The 21,896-nt window shown below is 41.8% G+C and overlaps 1 protein-coding gene across 3 annotated transcripts in view; it reads left to right on the forward strand.

Annotated features, from left to right (window-relative positions):
- PDE4D (phosphodiesterase 4D) overlaps window positions 1-21,896 on the forward strand; it is a 968,852-nt gene that overhangs the window by 928,931 nt on the left and 18,025 nt on the right. For all 3 annotated transcript variants that reach the window (XM_088469385.1, XM_088469386.1, XM_088469387.1), the window contains 5 exons: window positions 14,669-14,762; window positions 19,250-19,422; window positions 20,097-20,195; window positions 20,319-20,483; window positions 21,558-21,657. In XM_088469385.1, the coding sequence (XP_088325511.1) occupies window positions 14,669-14,762; window positions 19,250-19,422; window positions 20,097-20,195; window positions 20,319-20,483; window positions 21,558-21,657 (631 nt within the window). The remainder of the gene's footprint in view (window positions 1-14,668; window positions 14,763-19,249; window positions 19,423-20,096; window positions 20,196-20,318; window positions 20,484-21,557; window positions 21,658-21,896) is intronic.

A 21,896-nucleotide genomic window follows, 5' to 3' on the forward strand; every position in this document is an offset into this window, starting at 1 on the left:
ACAGTTTTCTGCAGATTCCATGCGGACGGCTAGTCCGCATGGAATCTGCGGCCACCTCGCCCCACAAGACCCCGCGCCCCCAAGCCACCGCGGGGTCTGCGGGGGCTGTAGTTACGTCACTGACTATATATTATACATCCATTGTAAATGTAATGCAGCCATCCACTATACATCCACTATAAATACAATGCAGCCATGCACTATACATTCACTATAAATACAATGCAGCCATGCACTATACATTCACTATAAATACAATGCAGCCATGCACTATATATTATACATCCACTATAAATGCAATGCAGCCATCCACTATGCATCCACTATAAATACAATGCAGCCATGCACTATACTACTACTATATATGCAGTGCAGCCATGCACTATATATTATACATCCACTATAAATGCAATGCAGCCATGCACTATACATCCACTATAAATGCAATGCAGCCATGCACTATACATCCACTATAAAGGCAGTGCAGCCATGCACTATACATCCGCTATAAAGGTAATGCAGCCATGCACTATACATCCACTATAAAGGCAATGCAGCCATGCACTATACATACACTATAAAGGCAGTGCAGCCATGCACTATACATCCGCTATAAAGGTAATGCAGCCATGCACTATACATCCACTATAAAGGTAATGCAGCCATGCACTATACATCCACTATAAAGGTAATGCAGCCATGCACTATACATCCACTATAAAGGTAATGCAGCCATGCACTATACATCCACTATAAAGGTAATGCAGCCATGCACTATACATCCACTATAAAGGTAATGCAGCCATGCACTATACATCCACTATAAATGCAATGCAGTCATGCACTATATATTATACATCCATTGTAAATGTAATGCAGCCATGCACTATGCATCCACTATAAATACTATGCAGCCATGCACTATACATCCACTATAAATACAATGCAGCCATGCACTATGCATCCACTATAAATACTATGCAGCCATGCACTATATATTATACATCCACTATAAATGCAGTGCAGCCATGCACTATACATCCACAATAACTGTAATGCAGCCATGCACTATACATACACTATAAAGGCAGTGCAGCCATGCACTATACATCCGCTATAAAGGTAATGCAGCCATGCACTATACACCCACTATAAAGGTAATGCAGCCATGCACTATACATCCACTATAAAGGTAATGCAGCCATGCACTATACATCCACTATAAAGGTAATGCAGCCATGCACTATACATCCACTATAAAGGTAATGCAGCCATGCACTATACATCCACTATAAAGGTAATGCAGCCATGCACTATACATCCACTATAAATGCAATGCAGTCATGCACTATATATTATACATCCATTGTAAATGTAATGCAGCCATGCACTATGCATCCACTATAAATACTATGCAGCCATGCACTATACATCCACTATAAATACAATGCAGCCATGCACTATGCATCCACTATAAATACTATGCAGCCATGCACTATATATTATACATCCACTATAAATGCAGTGCAGCCATGCACTATACATCCACAATAACTGTAATGCAGCCATGCACTATACTACTACTATATATGCAGTGCAGCCATGCACTATATATTATACATCCACTATAAATGCAATGCAGCCATGCACTATACATCCACTATAAAGGCAGTGCAGCCGTGCACTATACAGTACATCCACTATAAAGGTAATGCAGCCATGCACTATACATCCACTATAAAGGCAGTGCAGCCATGCACTATACATCCACTATAAAGGCAGTGCAGCCATGCACTATACATCCGCTATAAAGGTAATGCAGCCATGCACTATACATCCACTATAAAGGTAATGCAGCCATGCACTATACATCCACTATAAATGCAATGCAGTCATGCACTATATATTATACATCCATTGTAAATGTAATGCAGCCATCCACTATACATCCACAATAACTGTAATGCAGCCATGCACTATACTACTACTATATATGCAGTGCAGCCATGCACTATATATTATACATCCACTATAAATGCAATGCAGCCATGCACTATACATCCACTATAAAGGCAGTGCAGCCATGCACTATACATACACTATAAAGGCAGTGCAGCCATGCACTATACATCCGCTATAAAGGTAATGCAGCCATGCACTATACATCCACTATAAATGCAATGCAGCCATGCACTATACATCCACTATAAAGGTAATGCAGCCATGCACTATACATTCACTATAAATACAATGCAGCCATGCACTATATATTATACATCCACTATAAATGCAATGCAGCCATCCACTATGCATCCACTATAAATACAATGCAGCCATGCACTATACTACTACTATATATGCAGTGCAGCCATGCACTATATATTATACATCCACTATAAATGCAATGCAGCCATGCACTATACATCCACTATAAAGGCAATGCAGCCATGCACTATACATACACTATAAAGGCAGTGCAGCCATGCACTATACATCCGCTATAAAGGTAATGCAGCCATGCACTATACATCCACTATAAAGGCAATGCAGCCATGCACTATACATACACTATAAAGGCAGTGCAGCCATGCACTATACATCCGCTATAAAGGTAATGCAGCCATGCACTATACATCCACTATAAATGCAATGCAGCCATGCACTATATATTATACATCCACTATAAATGCAATGCAGCCATGCACTATACATCCACTATAAAGGCAGTGCAGCCGTGCACTATACATCCGCTATAAAGGTAATGCAGCCATGCACTATACATCCACTATAAAGGTAATGCAGCCATGCACTATACATCCGCTATAAAGGTAATGCAGCCATGCACTATACATCCACTATAAAGGCAGTGCAGCCATGCACTATACATCCGCTATAAAGGTAATGCAGCCATGCACTATACATCCACTATAAAGGCAATGCAGCCATGCACTATACATACACTATAAAGGCAGTGCAGCCATGCACTATACATCCGCTATAAAGGTAATGCAGCCATGCACTATACATCCACTATAAAGGTAATGCAGCCATGCACTATACATCCACTATAAAGGTAATGCAGCCATGCACTATACATCCACTATAAAGGTAATGCAGCCATGCACTATACATCCACTATAAAGGTAATGCAGCCATGCACTATACATCCACTATAAAGGTAATGCAGCCATGCACTATACATCCACTATAAATGCAATGCAGTCATGCACTATATATTATACATCCATTGTAAATGTAATGCAGCCATGCACTATACATCCACTATAAATACTATGCAGCCATGCACTATACATCCACTATAAATACAATGCAGCCATGCACTATGCATCCACTATAAATACTATGCAGCCATGCACTATATATTATACATCCACTATAAATGCAGTGCAGCCATGCACTATACATCCACAGTAACTGTAATGCAGCCATGCACTATACATACACTATAAAGGCAGTGCAGCCATGCACTATACATCCGCTATAAAGGTAATGCAGCCATGCACTATACATCCACTATAAAGGTAATGCAGCCATGCACTATACATCCACTATAAAGGTAATGCAGCCATGCACTATACATCCACTATAAAGGTAATGCAGCCATGCACTATACATCCACTATAAAGGTAATGCAGCCATGCACTATACATCCACTATAAAGGTAATGCAGCCATGCACTATACATCCACTATAAATGCAATGCAGTCATGCACTATATATTATACATCCATTGTAAATGTAATGCAGCCATGCACTATGCATCCACTATAAATACTATGCAGCCATGCACTATACATCCACTATAAATACAATGCAGCCATGCACTATGCATCCACTATAAATACTATGCAGCCATGCACTATATATTATACATCCACTATAAATGCAGTGCAGCCATGCACTATACATCCACAATAACTGTAATGCAGCCATGCACTATACTACTACTATATATGCAGTGCAGCCATGCACTATATATTATACATCCACTATAAATGCAATGCAGCCATGCACTATACATCCACTATAAAGGCAGTGCAGCCGTGCACTATACAGTACATCCACTATAAAGGTAATGCAGCCATGCACTATACATCCACTATAAAGGCAGTGCAGCCATGCACTATACATCCACTATAAAGGCAGTGCAGCCATGCACTATACATCCGCTATAAAGGTAATGCAGCCATGCACTATACATCCACTATAAAGGTAATGCAGCCATGCACTATACATCCACTATAAATGCAATGCAGTCATGCACTATATATTATACATCCATTGTAAATGTAATGCAGCCATCCACTATACATCCACAATAACTGTAATGCAGCCATGCACTATACTACTACTATATATGCAGTGCAGCCATGCACTATATATTATACATCCACTATAAATGCAATGCAGCCATGCACTATACATCCACTATAAAGGCAGTGCAGCCATGCACTATACATACACTATAAAGGCAGTGCAGCCATGCACTATACATCCGCTATAAAGGTAATGCAGCCATGCACTATACATCCACTATAAATGCAATGCAGCCATGCACTATACATCCACTATAAAGGTAATGCAGCCATGCACTATACATCCACTATAAAGGCAGTGCAGCCATATAATATACATCCACTATAAATGCAATGCAGCCATGCACTATACATCCACTATAAAGGCAGTGCAGCCATATAATATACATCCACTATAAATGCAATGCAGCCATGCACTATACATCCACTATAAAGGTAATGCAGCCATGCACTATACATCCACTATAAAGGCAGTGCAGCCATATAATATACATCCACTATAAATGCAATGCAGCCATGCACTATACATCCACTATAAAGGTAATGCAGCCATGCACTATACATCCACTATAAAGGCAGTGCAGCCATATAATATACATCCACTATAAATGCAATGCAGCCATGCACTATACATCCACTATAAAGGCAGTGCAGCCATATAATATACATCCACTATAAATGCAATGCAGCCATGCACTATACATCCACTATAAAGGTAGTGCAGCCATGCACTATACATCCACTATAAAGGCAGTGCAGCCATATAATATACATCCACTATAAATGCAATGCAGCCATGCACTATACATCCACTATAAAGGTAGTGCAGCCATGCACTATACATCCACTATAAAGGCAGTGCAGCCATATAATATACATCCACTATAAAGGTAATGCAGCCATGCACTATACATCCACTATAAAGGCAGTGCAGCCATGCACTATACATCCGCTATAAAGGTAATGCAGCCATGCACTATACATCCACTATAAAGGCAATGCAGCCATGCACTATACATACACTATAAAGGCAGTGCAGCCATGCACTATACATCCGCTATAAAGGTAATGCAGCCATGCACTATACATCCACTATAAATGCAATGCAGCCATGCACTATACATCCACTATAAAGGTAATGCAGCCATGCACTATACATCCACTATAAAGGCAGTGCAGCCATATAATATACATCCACTATAAATGCAATGCAGCCATGCACTATACATCCATTATAAAGGCAGTGCTGCCATATAATATACATCCACTATAAATGCAATGCAGCCATGCACTATACATCCACTATAAAGGTAATGCAGCCATGCACTATACATCCACTATAAAGGCAGTGCAGCCATATAATATACATCCACTATAAATGCAATGCAGCCATGCACTATACATCCACTATAAAGGCAGTGCAGCCATATAATATACATCCACTATAAATGCAATGCAGCCATGCACTATACATCCACTATAAAGGCAGTGCAGCCATGCACTATACATACACTATAAAGGCAGTGCAGCCATGCACTATACATCCGCTATAAAGGTAATGCAGCCATGCACTATACATCCACTATAAATGCAATGCAGCCATGCACTATACATCCACTATAAAGGTAATGCAGCCATGCACTATACATTCACTATAAATACAATGCAGCCATGCACTATATATTATACATCCACTATAAATGCAATGCAGCCATCCACTATGCATCCACTATAAATACAATGCAGCCATGCACTATACTACTACTATATATGCAGTGCAGCCATGCACTATATATTATACATCCACTATAAATGCAATGCAGCCATGCACTATACATCCACTATAAAGGCAATGCAGCCATGCACTATACATACACTATAAAGGCAGTGCAGCCATGCACTATACATCCGCTATAAAGGTAATGCAGCCATGCACTATACATCCACTATAAAGGCAATGCAGCCATGCACTATACATACACTATAAAGGCAGTGCAGCCATGCACTATACATCCGCTATAAAGGTAATGCAGCCATGCACTATACATCCACTATAAATGCAATGCAGCCATGCACTATATATTATACATCCACTATAAATGCAATGCAGCCATGCACTATACATCCACTATAAAGGCAGTGCAGCCGTGCACTATACATCCGCTATAAAGGTAATGCAGCCATGCACTATACATCCACTATAAAGGTAATGCAGCCATGCACTATACATCCGCTATAAAGGTAATGCAGCCATGCACTATACATCCACTATAAAGGCAGTGCAGCCATGCACTATACATCCGCTATAAAGGTAATGCAGCCATGCACTATACATCCACTATAAAGGCAATGCAGCCATGCACTATACATACACTATAAAGGCAGTGCAGCCATGCACTATACATCCGCTATAAAGGTAATGCAGCCATGCACTATACATCCACTATAAAGGTAATGCAGCCATGCACTATACATCCACTATAAAGGTAATGCAGCCATGCACTATACATCCACTATAAAGGTAATGCAGCCATGCACTATACATCCACTATAAAGGTAATGCAGCCATGCACTATACATCCACTATAAAGGTAATGCAGCCATGCACTATACATCCACTATAAATGCAATGCAGTCATGCACTATATATTATACATCCATTGTAAATGTAATGCAGCCATGCACTATACATCCACTATAAATACTATGCAGCCATGCACTATACATCCACTATAAATACAATGCAGCCATGCACTATGCATCCACTATAAATACTATGCAGCCATGCACTATATATTATACATCCACTATAAATGCAGTGCAGCCATGCACTATACATCCACAGTAACTGTAATGCAGCCATGCACTATACATACACTATAAAGGCAGTGCAGCCATGCACTATACATCCGCTATAAAGGTAATGCAGCCATGCACTATACATCCACTATAAAGGTAATGCAGCCATGCACTATACATCCACTATAAAGGTAATGCAGCCATGCACTATACATCCACTATAAAGGTAATGCAGCCATGCACTATACATCCACTATAAAGGTAATGCAGCCATGCACTATACATCCACTATAAAGGTAATGCAGCCATGCACTATACATCCACTATAAATGCAATGCAGTCATGCACTATATATTATACATCCATTGTAAATGTAATGCAGCCATGCACTATGCATCCACTATAAATACTATGCAGCCATGCACTATACATCCACTATAAATACAATGCAGCCATGCACTATGCATCCACTATAAATACTATGCAGCCATGCACTATATATTATACATCCACTATAAATGCAGTGCAGCCATGCACTATACATCCACAATAACTGTAATGCAGCCATGCACTATACTACTACTATATATGCAGTGCAGCCATGCACTATATATTATACATCCACTATAAATGCAATGCAGCCATGCACTATACATCCACTATAAAGGCAGTGCAGCCGTGCACTATACAGTACATCCACTATAAAGGTAATGCAGCCATGCACTATACATCCACTATAAAGGCAGTGCAGCCATGCACTATACATCCACTATAAAGGCAGTGCAGCCATGCACTATACATCCGCTATAAAGGTAATGCAGCCATGCACTATACATCCACTATAAAGGTAATGCAGCCATGCACTATACATCCACTATAAATGCAATGCAGTCATGCACTATATATTATACATCCATTGTAAATGTAATGCAGCCATCCACTATACATCCACAATAACTGTAATGCAGCCATGCACTATACTACTACTATATATGCAGTGCAGCCATGCACTATATATTATACATCCACTATAAATGCAATGCAGCCATGCACTATACATCCACTATAAAGGCAGTGCAGCCATGCACTATACATACACTATAAAGGCAGTGCAGCCATGCACTATACATCCGCTATAAAGGTAATGCAGCCATGCACTATACATCCACTATAAATGCAATGCAGCCATGCACTATACATCCACTATAAAGGTAATGCAGCCATGCACTATACATCCACTATAAAGGCAGTGCAGCCATATAATATACATCCACTATAAATGCAATGCAGCCATGCACTATACATCCACTATAAAGGCAGTGCAGCCATATAATATACATCCACTATAAATGCAATGCAGCCATGCACTATACATCCACTATAAAGGTAATGCAGCCATGCACTATACATCCACTATAAAGGCAGTGCAGCCATATAATATACATCCACTATAAATGCAATGCAGCCATGCACTATACATCCACTATAAAGGTAATGCAGCCATGCACTATACATCCACTATAAAGGCAGTGCAGCCATATAATATACATCCACTATAAATGCAATGCAGCCATGCACTATACATCCACTATAAAGGCAGTGCAGCCATATAATATACATCCACTATAAATGCAATGCAGCCATGCACTATACATCCACTATAAAGGTAGTGCAGCCATGCACTATACATCCACTATAAAGGCAGTGCAGCCATATAATATACATCCACTATAAATGCAATGCAGCCATGCACTATACATCCACTATAAAGGTAGTGCAGCCATGCACTATACATCCACTATAAAGGCAGTGCAGCCATATAATATACATCCACTATAAAGGTAATGCAGCCATGCACTATACATCCACTATAAAGGCAGTGCAGCCATGCACTATACATCCGCTATAAAGGTAATGCAGCCATGCACTATACATCCACTATAAAGGCAATGCAGCCATGCACTATACATACACTATAAAGGCAGTGCAGCCATGCACTATACATCCGCTATAAAGGTAATGCAGCCATGCACTATACATCCACTATAAATGCAATGCAGCCATGCACTATACATCCACTATAAAGGTAATGCAGCCATGCACTATACATCCACTATAAAGGCAGTGCAGCCATATAATATACATCCACTATAAATGCAATGCAGCCATGCACTATACATCCACTATAAAGGCAGTGCTGCCATATAATATACATCCACTATAAATGCAATGCAGCCATGCACTATACATCCACTATAAAGGTAATGCAGCCATGCACTATACATCCACTATAAAGGCAGTGCAGCCATATAATATACATCCACTATAAATGCAATGCAGCCATGCACTATACATCCACTATAAAGGCAGTGCAGCCATATAATATACATCCACTATAAATGCAATGCAGCCATGCACTATACATCCACTATAAAGGTAGTGCAGCCATGCACTATACATCCACTATAAAGGCAGTGCAGCCATATAATATACATCCACTATAAATGCAATGCAGCCATGCACTATACATCCACTATAAAGGCAGTGCAGCCATATAATATACATCCACTATAAAGGCAGTGCAGCCATGCACTATACATCCACTATAAAGGTAGTGCAGCCATGCACTATACATCCACTATAAAGGTAATGCAGCCATGCACTATACATCCACTATAAAGGTAATGCAGCCATGCACTATACATACACTATAAAGGCAGTGCAGCCATATAATATACATCCACTATAAAGGCAGTGCAGCCATGCACTATACATCCACTATAAAGGTAGTGCAGCCATGCACTATACATCCACTATAAAGGTAATGCAGCCATGCACTATACATCCACTATAAAGGTAATGCAGCCATGCACTATACATACACTATAAAGGCAGTGCAGCCATATAATATACATCCACTATAAATGCAATGCAGCCATGCACTATACATCCACTATAAAGGTAGTGCAGCCATGCACTATACATCCACTATAAAGGCAGTGCAGCCATATAATATACATCCACTATAAATGCAATGCAGCCATGCACTATACATCCACTATAAAGGTAGTGCAGCCATGCACTATACATCCACTATAAAGGCAGTGCAGCCATATAATATACATCCACTATAAAGGCAGTGCAGCCATGCACTATACATCCGCTATAAAGGTAATGCAGCCATGCACTATACATCCACTATAAATGCAATGCAGCCATGCACTATACATCCACTATAAAGGTAATGCAGCCATGCACTATACATCCACTATAAAGGCAGTGCAGCCATATAATATACATCCACTATAAATGCAATGCAGCCATGCACTATACATCCACTATAAAGGCAGTGCAGCCATATAATATACATCCACTATAAATGCAATGCAGCCATGCACTATACATCCACTATAAAGGTAATGCAGCCATGCACTATACATCCACTATAAAGGCAGTGCAGCCATATAATATACATCCACTATAAATGCAATGCAGCCATGCACTATACATCCACTATAAAGGCAGTGCAGCCATATAATATACATCCACTATAAATGCAATGCAGCCATGCACTATACATCCACTATAAAGGTAGTGCAGCCATGCACTATACATCCACTATAAAGGCAGTGCAGCCATATAATATACATCCACTATAAATGCAATGCAGCCATGCACTATACATCCACTATAAAGGCAGTGCAGCCATATAATATACATCCACTATAAAGGCAGTGCAGCCATGCACTATACATCCACTATAAAGGTAGTGCAGCCATGCACTATACATCCACTATAAAGGTAATGCAGCCATGCACTATACATCCACTATAAAGGTAATGCAGCCATGCACTATACATACACTATAAAGGCAGTGCAGCCATATAATATACATCCACTATAAATGCAATGCAGCCATGCACTATACATCCACTATAAAGGTAGTGCAGCCATGCACTATACATCCACTATAAAGGCAGTGCAGCCATATAATATACATCCACTATAAATGCAATGCAGCCATGCACTATACATCCACTATAAAGGTAGTGCAGCCATGCACTATACATCCACTATAAAGGCAGTGCAGCCATATAATATACATCCACTATAAAGGCAGTGCAGCCATGCACTATACATCCGCTATAAAGGTAATGCAGCCATGCACTATACATCCACTATAAATGCAATGCAGCCATGCACTATACATCCACTATAAAGGTAATGCAGCCATGCACTATACATCCACTATAAAGGCAGTGCAGCCATATAATATACATCCACTATAAATGCAATGCAGCCATGCACTATACATCCACTATAAAGGCAGTGCAGCCATATAATATACATCCACTATAAATGCAATGCAGCCATGCACTATACATCCACTATAAAGGTAATGCAGCCATGCACTATACATCCACTATAAAGGCAGTGCAGCCATATAATATACATCCACTATAAATGCAATGCAGCCATGCACTATACATCCACTATAAAGGCAGTGCAGCCATATAATATACATCCACTATAAATGCAATGCAGCCATGCACTATACATCCACTATAAAGGTAGTGCAGCCATGCACTATACATCCACTATAAAGGCAGTGCAGCCATATAATATACATCCACTATAAATGCAATGCAGCCATGCACTATACATCCACTATAAAGGCAGTGCAGCCATATAATATACATCCACTATAAAGGCAGTGCAGCCATGCACTATACATCCACTATAAAGGTAGTGCAGCCATGCACTATACATCCACTATAAAGGTAATGCAGCCATGCACTATACATCCACTATAAAGGTAATGCAGCCATGCACTATACATCCACTATAAAGGCAGTGCAGCCATATAATATACATCCACTATAAATGCAATGCAGCCATGCACTATACATCCACTATAAAGGCAGTGCAGCCATATAATATACATCCACTATAAATGCAATGCAGCCATGCACTATACATCCACTATAAAGGTAATGCAGCCATGCACTATACATCCACTATAAAGGCAGTGCAGCCATATAATATACATCCACTATAAATGCAATGCAGCCATGCACTATACATCCACTATAAAGGCAGTGCAGCCATATAATATACATCCACTATAAATGCAATGCAGCCATGCACTATACATCCACTATAAAGGTAGTGCAGCCATGCACTATACATCCACTATAAAGGCAGTGCAGCCATATAATATACATCCACTATAAATGCAATGCAGCCATGCACTATACATCCACTATAAAGGCAGTGCAGCCATATAATATACATCCACTATAAAGGCAGTGCAGCCATGCACTATACATCCACTATAAAGGTAGTGCAGCCATGCACTATACATCCACTATAAAGGTAATGCAGCCATGCACTATACATCCACTATAAAGGTAATGCAGCCATGCACTATACATACACTATAAAGGCAGTGCAGCCATATAATATACATCCACTATAAATGCAATGCAGCCATGCACTATACATCCACTATAAAGGTAGTGCAGCCATGCACTATACATCCACTATAAAGGCAGTGCAGCCATATAATATACATCCACTATAAATGCAATGCAGCCATGCACTATACATCCACTATAAAGGTAGTGCAGCCATGCACTATACATCCACTATAAAGGCAGTGCAGCCATATAATATACATCCACTATAAAGGCAGTGCAGCCATGCACTATACATCCGCTATAAAGGTAATGCAGCCATGCACTATACATCCACTATAAATGCAATGCAGCCATGCACTATACATCCACTATAAAGGTAATGCAGCCATGCACTATACATCCACTATAAAGGCAGTGCAGCCATATAATATACATCCACTATAAATGCAATGCAGCCATGCACTATACATCCACTATAAAGGCAGTGCAGCCATATAATATACATCCACTATAAATGCAATGCAGCCATGCACTATACATCCACTATAAAGGTAATGCAGCCATGCACTATACATCCACTATAAAGGCAGTGCAGCCATATAATATACATCCACTATAAATGCAATGCAGCCATGCACTATACATCCACTATAAAGGCAGTGCAGCCATATAATATACATCCACTATAAATGCAATGCAGCCATGCACTATACATCCACTATAAAGGTAGTGCAGCCATGCACTATACATCCACTATAAAGGCAGTGCAGCCATATAATATACATCCACTATAAATGCAATGCAGCCATGCACTATACATCCACTATAAAGGCAGTGCAGCCATATAATATACATCCACTATAAAGGCAGTGCAGCCATGCACTATACATCCACTATAAAGGTAGTGCAGCCATGCACTATACATCCACTATAAAGGTAATGCAGCCATGCACTATACATCCACTATAAAGGTAATGCAGCCATGCACTATACATACACTATAAAGGCAGTGCAGCCATATAATATACATCCACTATAAAGGCAGTGCAGCCATGCACTATACATCCACTATAAAGGTAGTGCAGCCATGCACTATACATCCACTATAAAGGTAATGCAGCCATGCACTATACATCCACTATAAAGGTAATGCAGCCATGCACTATACATACACTATAAAGGCAGTGCAGCCATATAATATACATCCACTATAAATGCAATGCAGCCATGCACTATACAACTGCTATAACAACAGTCCCAGGGTCCCCTAACTCTCATCATTTTTCTACCATGAGGTGATAGAGTGGAGAAAAGCTAAAACATTTTAGTTAATGAATGAGTTGTTAGTAAATTTAGGAGGCTGAGCTTTGCTGTGACATTTACCCTATTGTCCAGTCCACCTTTCTGTCTGTCCGTACATCTGGGGGCAAATTCAATGACACGCCACGCACACAAGTGCAGCTTCCGGTATGTGATCTCTGCTCGCACCGCTACAGCCTCCGAGCAGAAATGTAGGGAAAGTGGGAAGTCATGCCAGCGGATGTGGAATACTATGTTGTCAATCAGCATGTTGAAACCAGTATGTCAACACATCCTGAATGTCGACAGTCAACAATTTTTGACATGGGTGTTATGTCGACATTGTGCATGTCAACTGTCAGAATGTCAACATAGTATTTTTTTCACTATTGTAGCCTAACCCTTACCCTAAATGTAGCACTAAATTGTACTGTCGACATTTTGATAATCACGAAATTGTGAGCATGTTGTCGTTGGGATTGGATACCTTTCCAGCGGCAGATTTGGGGTAATTGAATTTGCCCCCTAGGTGAACCTTTACTGTGCTTCATAAATTAGGCCCACAAATGGAATGAGGATCCTAGACCAAACAGCTTACACTCTAATATATTCTGCAATAATTGTTAGAAAACAAATTAGTGATTATATTCCTAGAATTGCTTATGATAAGAACCTAAATAAACAGTGACTGGTATGGCTGATTACATATGGAAATGTTGCCACTTCAAGCCCAATATTAAATAACTATGTACATGTGAGTATGTATGTACCTGCAAACTTATGTATTCCCTTCTATTCTTGTTTACTTTACAGTTCAAAAGAATGCTCAACCGCGAGCTCACCCATCTGTCAGAGATGAGCCGGTCCGGCAACCAGGTCTCGGAATATATCTCAAACACATTTTTAGGTAAGGAAATGAGGTTGCACTCTTCCTCCATGTAATTGCAGGAGCCACATGTGTGTGCCCGCCTTTGTTTTTATTTCCTTAATTGGCCTCCCTGTAATTCCCTATACATTGAGGTGTTTGTAGGTTGCTGTGCTGAGCACACACATCCAGGACACTGTGCGTCAGCATCACAGATTAACGGCTTCACTCCTAAAGCATCCTGCAGGTCTTCCTCAGCCCTCGCTGTCCGGCTCTATAGACCCTAATGTATAGTGATCTAGTGTTACACATGAGAGACGTATGCTACAGCGGGGAAGTGACTAAATCCTCCAGCCCATGTTTATTCACTGCACAGATACAAGAGAGATAAAAACAGCTAATATAATATGTGCAGAAGAAAGGGAGTAAATCACACAGGCCATAAACCGTTTCACAGTAATGGTTAATGTCATTACTGTACTCGTTGATAGGAATTCATCTCTGTTGTAGGTATTTTTTTAGCATGGCACGCAATGGTGAAGGCTGGGGAAAGTGTAATGAAGCGCTGGCATAGCCTGCTCGTAGGAGGGAGGGTCGGTAAATATGACACTGTCAGCATCTGAGCAGAAAAAATGCCCTGCAGCCAAATAGCCGCATGGGGAGGGGGTCCCCTGCAATGCACAGCCCGCTGTAAATCTCTCCAGAACCTGACCAAAACCCTCAAGGAGAATTCAATGAGATTTGCTTATTTGTAGAACAGGATGTTCCATCAATCACAATATTCATACTTCTAACAATGGTTTATATTACGGATGGAATTCCAGGAGTTGGTTCGGAGTGATGTGGGAAATGCCACCATTGGTCTTACTCAATGAAGCCAAGTTGTGCCATCACTGTGCCTATTAGTTTAATATTGTTCCCAGTTTTGTTGCCAAAATTATTCTCGCAGAAGCCTCCAAATACACAACTGAAGCCTCTTATGGAGAGAAATGTGGAAGGGACTTAGAAAGCACAAGTTTAGTTTAAAAACATATATATATTTACTAATGTTTTGTGCTCTCTACTGAGAATTTCTGTACACTTAAGTCTGCATAGCGCTTACTATTTTATGTCAAGCGTACCCATCAGCTATATACATTTGGAGGCAGCTATTTATGGCCCATATATATAATTATTTTTATTCTCTAGGAGACATTCACATAACTGAGGCTTGAGGCACACTGTGACTTGATTGACTGTATTCTCATGCATTTTGAGGTGCTTCAGTGAAGTATCGATTCCTAATGAATTACAGACTACATTCTCCTAAATTTATAAGCACCTCTGTGATGTCACTGGGACCTAGTGAACGGATAGGCTGCTCTCTCAAGAATTTGTAATCGTCTTGGTGATGTGATGTCACTGAGGGTCTGATTCAGCAAGGAACGCAAGGATGCAGATGCACGCATCCGTCCGCTGCGAGTGTATGCTAATAAATGCATACGCACTCAGAATAAGCAGACGCCCAGCAAAACACAATACCTCCCACTTCCCGTAACGTGTGTTCTGTTATACCACGCAAAACATCGGTAACATCAAGAACCATCATACACATTAGCATATTATTGGTTGACCTGACTCCATGCAGGATGTGCGCCGCTTCCTGCGTGCAACTAGACCTCAGACTACGGCCGTCGCCACAAGGGCTTAATTATGCACGCCCCTAAAACGCTGTAGAAACGCACAGACACGCCTGCGTTTGCCCGGCCACCCCCACGAAACGGCACTTCCTGTAATCACTTTTCTCTGGGTCTGCGTTGCCTCTGCACACGCAGTACCCATCGCAATAGCTAGTTTGCGTATGCGCACTGCGATGCATATGCATGCGAATTAATCGACTGTGTGCGTCTGCATCCATGCGTTCCATGCTGAATCAGGCCCTGAGTTCTAACTTCTAGTAAACTTATAGGCTGCAAACTTTAAATTTGCTCCATTTTTTTTATAAAGAGATAGCAAAGGGGTGTGGTCTCACGAGGAAGGGGCGTGGCCACACAATAGTACCCACAACTCAAATTACGCGGAGGGAGAAGGCGGGGAAGTACTAGGGAATCCCATGGAGTGTAACAGCAGATGTGACTCTTCCGGACATGTAGCGCAATCTTATTCACATTACACTGCACATAGAGCCCCTGATTCACATTACAACATAGTAGTGTCCCTTATTCATGTTACGACATACAGTAGTGCCCCTTATACACAATGCACACAGTTGTGCCCTTTATACACATAATGCTAACGGTAGTAGTGCCCCTTACACATTATGTCCACAGTAATATGCCCCTTACACATAATGCCCACAGTATTAATGCCCCTTACACATAATGCCCACAGTAATAATGCCCCTTACACATAATGCCCACAGTAATAATCCCCTTACACATAATGCCCACAGTAATAATGCCCCTTACACCTTGTGCCCACAGTAATAATGCCCCTTACACATAATGCCCACAGTAATAATGCCCCTTCCACATAGTGCCAACAGTAATAATGCCCCTTACATCTACTGACACACTGCACTGTACTTACCTGAAGCCCCACTCCTGTGCCTGCCGCTATCCGATAGCTCCTCACGCACGGCACTATGGGAGAGACATTATTACGTCTTTCCCTAGACACACTGTGGGAGCCGGTAGGTGGAGCTCGGGAATGAGCTCCAGCTGCAGGGAAGGAGCTGCCCGGCGCCCGCTGGTAACAAAATCTCAGCGGGCGCCCAGCAAATGGAGAATACGGCGGCACCTCTCCAGCCCGGCACCTCCCCAGCTGACCGCATCGCACCAGACCTGACTACAATCATAATTTTAATATAGCGCTAAGTCTAGTAGGATCCCGGTAAATTCAACAGGAAGATGCTTTCCATTGAGGGAACATTCTGAATGAGACGATTTGTGTTTATAAGAATGAAAAATAATATGGTTGTTCCAGATTCAAGGCTAGCTTTAATCTTGAGCACGCAAGACGCATAACTAATGGGCGGTTTCCGCGTGACAGGACATTTCTTGTTGGGGGAGGACTAGGGAATCCCATGGAGTGTAACAGCAGATGTGACTCTTCCTGCATGACTTGACCTGACAGATGAATTTAGGACTTTCCCTTTTGATCTGTCTGAACTGTGTGCACCTGCCTGAAACGATAAATATCAAAGCCTGCACATACTCTGAATGATATTCTAATTACTGCAGTCCAATGTATGGTCTTGCTATACTTTGCTTATTGCTGTTTGTGTCTTGCAATAAATCATGAGCTGTACATGTCTCGCAGAAAATGTCATGTATGTGTGTGTGTGTGTATATATATACAAAATTTAACATTTTCTTACAGCTCCATTTCTTTGCCTGAAAATTTATTATTATTATTATTATTACTTTTATTATAGTAGCAGAGAGTAGTTGTTGAAAATGTGATTACTTTGTGCTGTGTAAAAATATTACATACAAGTGTCCCTCGCAAACCATCTAACAGCACTTTAAACCTATTTGTAAAAGGCGGTCCTACTCTCAGTGACATCTACAGATGAGCCCTCATACACTGTTACTGCAGTCGCACCAAACAGCCCTTCTCAACGTGCCAGTTCCTGTGTGACTCTGCTTGGGCCGAGCGCCTTTCTTCATCCGAAATTGCATCTTTGCTGCAATCAGATGCCAGAAACTGCTTTACGTGACTGCACTGATTAATTTAATATGTGACACTTGTATATCTGTGTGCGACTGAGACTGAATCTGTGTACAAAGTGTTAGGTTGCAGCGGCCGCCGCTAGTTTCTACATCAAGTTCCGTTGTGCTTTGAATACAGACTCAGATACACACAGATATACAAGTGTCGCATGTCATATAAATCAGTACAGTTTCGTGAAGCCGAGTGTCGCTCCTGATTGCGACTAAGACACATTTTTCGGGTGAAAAAGACGCAAAAAGCTGCTTGGCACAAGCCGAGTCGCACAGGACCTGGCAGCTCACTCACACCAGGCGTCTCATGCCGCATGGCGCATTGAGGCTAGGGGGGGGATTTACTAAAGTGAGAGTTTTTAGAAGTGGAGATGTTGCCCATAGCAACCAATCAGATTTTACTTAACATTTAATTAGCACCTTCTAGAAGTTGATAGCTAGAATCTGATTGGTTGCTACGGGCAACATCTCCACTTCTAAAAACTCTCACTTTAGTACATTTACCGCTTGGTGTATGAGGACACATTCGTACGTGTGACCTACAGTATGGATAAGTTGTTCATGGTTTCATCCCCTGTCTAATGTCAGATAGCTGTCTATGGTGGGCGCTAAGCTTTATTGGTGTGTGGAATTTCAACTCCGCATATAACACCACTAAAAAGTAGCACAGCTTTGATTATTACGCCAAATAAAGCATGGTCTGTGTCTCCATGTGTGGTGCATGTTTTGTCAGCCTGTGATGTGTCGGCCTGTAGAACCATACATATGGGGAATTCCGTTGCCATTCACAACGACTTAACTTAATTTATGAATGTCGTTATTTAGATAAACAACATGAAGTGGAGATGCCGACACAGGCCCAGAAAGAAAAAGAGAAGAAGAAGAGGCCCATGTCTCAGATCAGCGGGGTGAAGAAACTAATGCACTGTTCTAGTCTGACCAACTCAAATATCCCCAGGTTTGGCGTCAAAAGTGAAAATGAAGACTCTCTAGCCAAGGTGAGATATAGAAGCCGTGTCTGCAGTTAAAGGGGTCATCTACTTTAAGACAAACCCTCTTAATATAACCAAGCACTACCTCACACCCTCCCGCATGCAGCAAATTGCCTACAGGACCCCCCCATCTAGATTGTGCCACGGCTTAATCGGCCCAATCTTATTTAATAAGAGAACTGTGGCAGGACTGGAGTGCTAGCTAGCTTCATATAATTGGGGGGAGGGGCACCTATTTGCTACATGAGTGGTACTCAACTTCAGTCTTCAAGTACCCCCAACAAACCTGTTTTCAGAATTACTTTATTCGTGTACTGGTATTTAATGTCCGTTGCAGACACCCAGAGACCTTTTGCTAATCTATGAGCAGGGACAGCTTTAAATGTTCTTTGCTGTGCATCTTGATAGCTATTTTTATTCACGTTTAATATTTTTGGCAGTACGACGTTGTTTAAAGGCATAGTGGTAATTAATTCATGGCATCCTCCTACACGCCATGTGTTCTTGTATCTATCAGCTAAGATGACACTGACAGAGTGTTCCAGCGTTCCAGACTGCGTGTACCAAATCTACAGCCTCCGGAGATGGAGAGCTCAGTCTGGTGACCAGTCCGGAACATTACTTGCATCACTCCTGTGACACCGTTTCATCCTTCTCTGCATTTTTCTCATTCCCTTTAGGAACTTGAAGATGTGAACAAATGGGGCCTTAATATTTTTAAAGTAGCGGAATATTCTGGAAACCGACCTCTCACAGTTGTCATACACACGATATTTCAGGTAGTGCTTTGTGCGGTGTACATGCAGTGTTTATCCATTGTGTATTTGTGTAAGCACACAGCTTTATGGTTGCTATTATATATATATTCACTCTGTTTTTCTTTATTCTGTATTCGGATGCAGGAACGGGATCTGTTGAAGACATTTAAAATTCCAGTAGACACTTTAGTAACATACCTAATGACTCTAGAAGATCATTACCATGCGGATGTGGCTTATCATAATAACATACATGCGGCGGATGTTGCTCAGTCTACTCACGTGCTGCTTTCAACCCCAGCTTTGGAGGTACAGACTCCTAAATCTTGAAACCCAGTTCTCACGATGCCCACTAAGCAGCATTATACCAGACTGTGGGGTGTTAATATTAAGTGATGCATCCATAATTAGCAAGGCATAGCAGGGATACGTTTAGGAAGCCGGCGGCCGCAATCCCAACCGCCGGCTTCCCGAATCCTCTATCCCGCCTAGGGATAAATGACAGGCGTCTAAAATCTAAATCTAAAAACCGATCGAAGGGATGCTGGGTGCCGCGAGTGGACAGACGCGGGGGGGGGGAGGGTTAGGTTTAGGGCACCCGGGGAGGTATTGGGGTTAGGCACCCCCCCCCCCCCCGGGAAGGTTAGGGTTAGGCTAGTGGGAGGGAAGCTTAGGGTTAGGCACCCCCGGGGGGGGGATTAGGGTTAGGCACCCCCCCGGGAGGGTTAGGGGTAGGCTAGGGGGAGGAAGGGTCGGGGTTAGGCACCCCCGGGGAGGACTTAGGGTTAGGCACCCTCCCCCTGGGCACTTAGGTGTAGGCAGTGCGGAAGGGGGGTTAGGGTTAGGCACTTGGGGGGGAGGTTAGGGTTATGCACCCCTAAGGAGGGTTAGGGGGTTAGGTTAGTAAGTACTTAGCTTAGGGACGATCGGGATTTCCAGCGCTGTCGGGTTTCCGGTGCCGGGCTCTGCTGTTTTGTCGGGCTGCCGCAGCCGGGAATCGAACTGCCGGTCATGCGGCAGCCGGCTATTCATACCGAATGCGGCATAGCATTCTTATTAGGGGTTAATTCAGTTCTCTGCGATGTGTGTCTGCGCGCATCACCCACAGTAACGGTACCCCTAACACTGCACCTTTCCCTGCTCCCGTCTATGGGTGCGAGGAAAGAGGAGCCGAAATGTGCCAGCGTTCCGGCCGTATCTCTGCTGAATTGCCCCCGTAGTTTGGGCTTGTACAGTGTATTCATAGATTATGTGAGCCATCCTGTTATTGTGACTTTAATATCTTTACTCTTGTTCTTACTACACTAATGTTGGCAATGTATGTAGGGTATCTATTGAGAAAGCAATGTATTTAGCGACTGTTGTTGTTGTTTTTTTTCCTAGGCTGTTTTCACTGATCTGGAAATTCTAGCTGCAATCTTTGCAAGTGCAATACATGATGTTGATCATCCCGGAGTTTCCAACCAGTTTCTTATAAATACAAGTAAGTGGACATAAAAACAGTTTATTTGTGTTTGAATTATTTTTTTTTTATTGTACTTTGAAATTCTGCTTAGCCAGTCTCACGTGAAATTTGTACTTATTTGCCAAATGTAGTGTTATTCTCCACTGATCCTAAATAAATAACTTGATCCAATATGGAAAGGGAGCTTGTAACCATGGTCGCCGGAATGGGGGGGGGCGAGGTGGCCGCCCACCACACGCAGAGAGAGCGTGTTTGTG

The sequence above is a fragment of the Taudactylus pleione genome, unplaced genomic scaffold, assembly GCF_031769625.1.
Source record: "Taudactylus pleione unplaced genomic scaffold, aTauple2 ptg000092l, whole genome shotgun sequence".
NCBI lineage: Eukaryota > Metazoa > Chordata > Amphibia > Anura > Myobatrachidae > Taudactylus > Taudactylus pleione.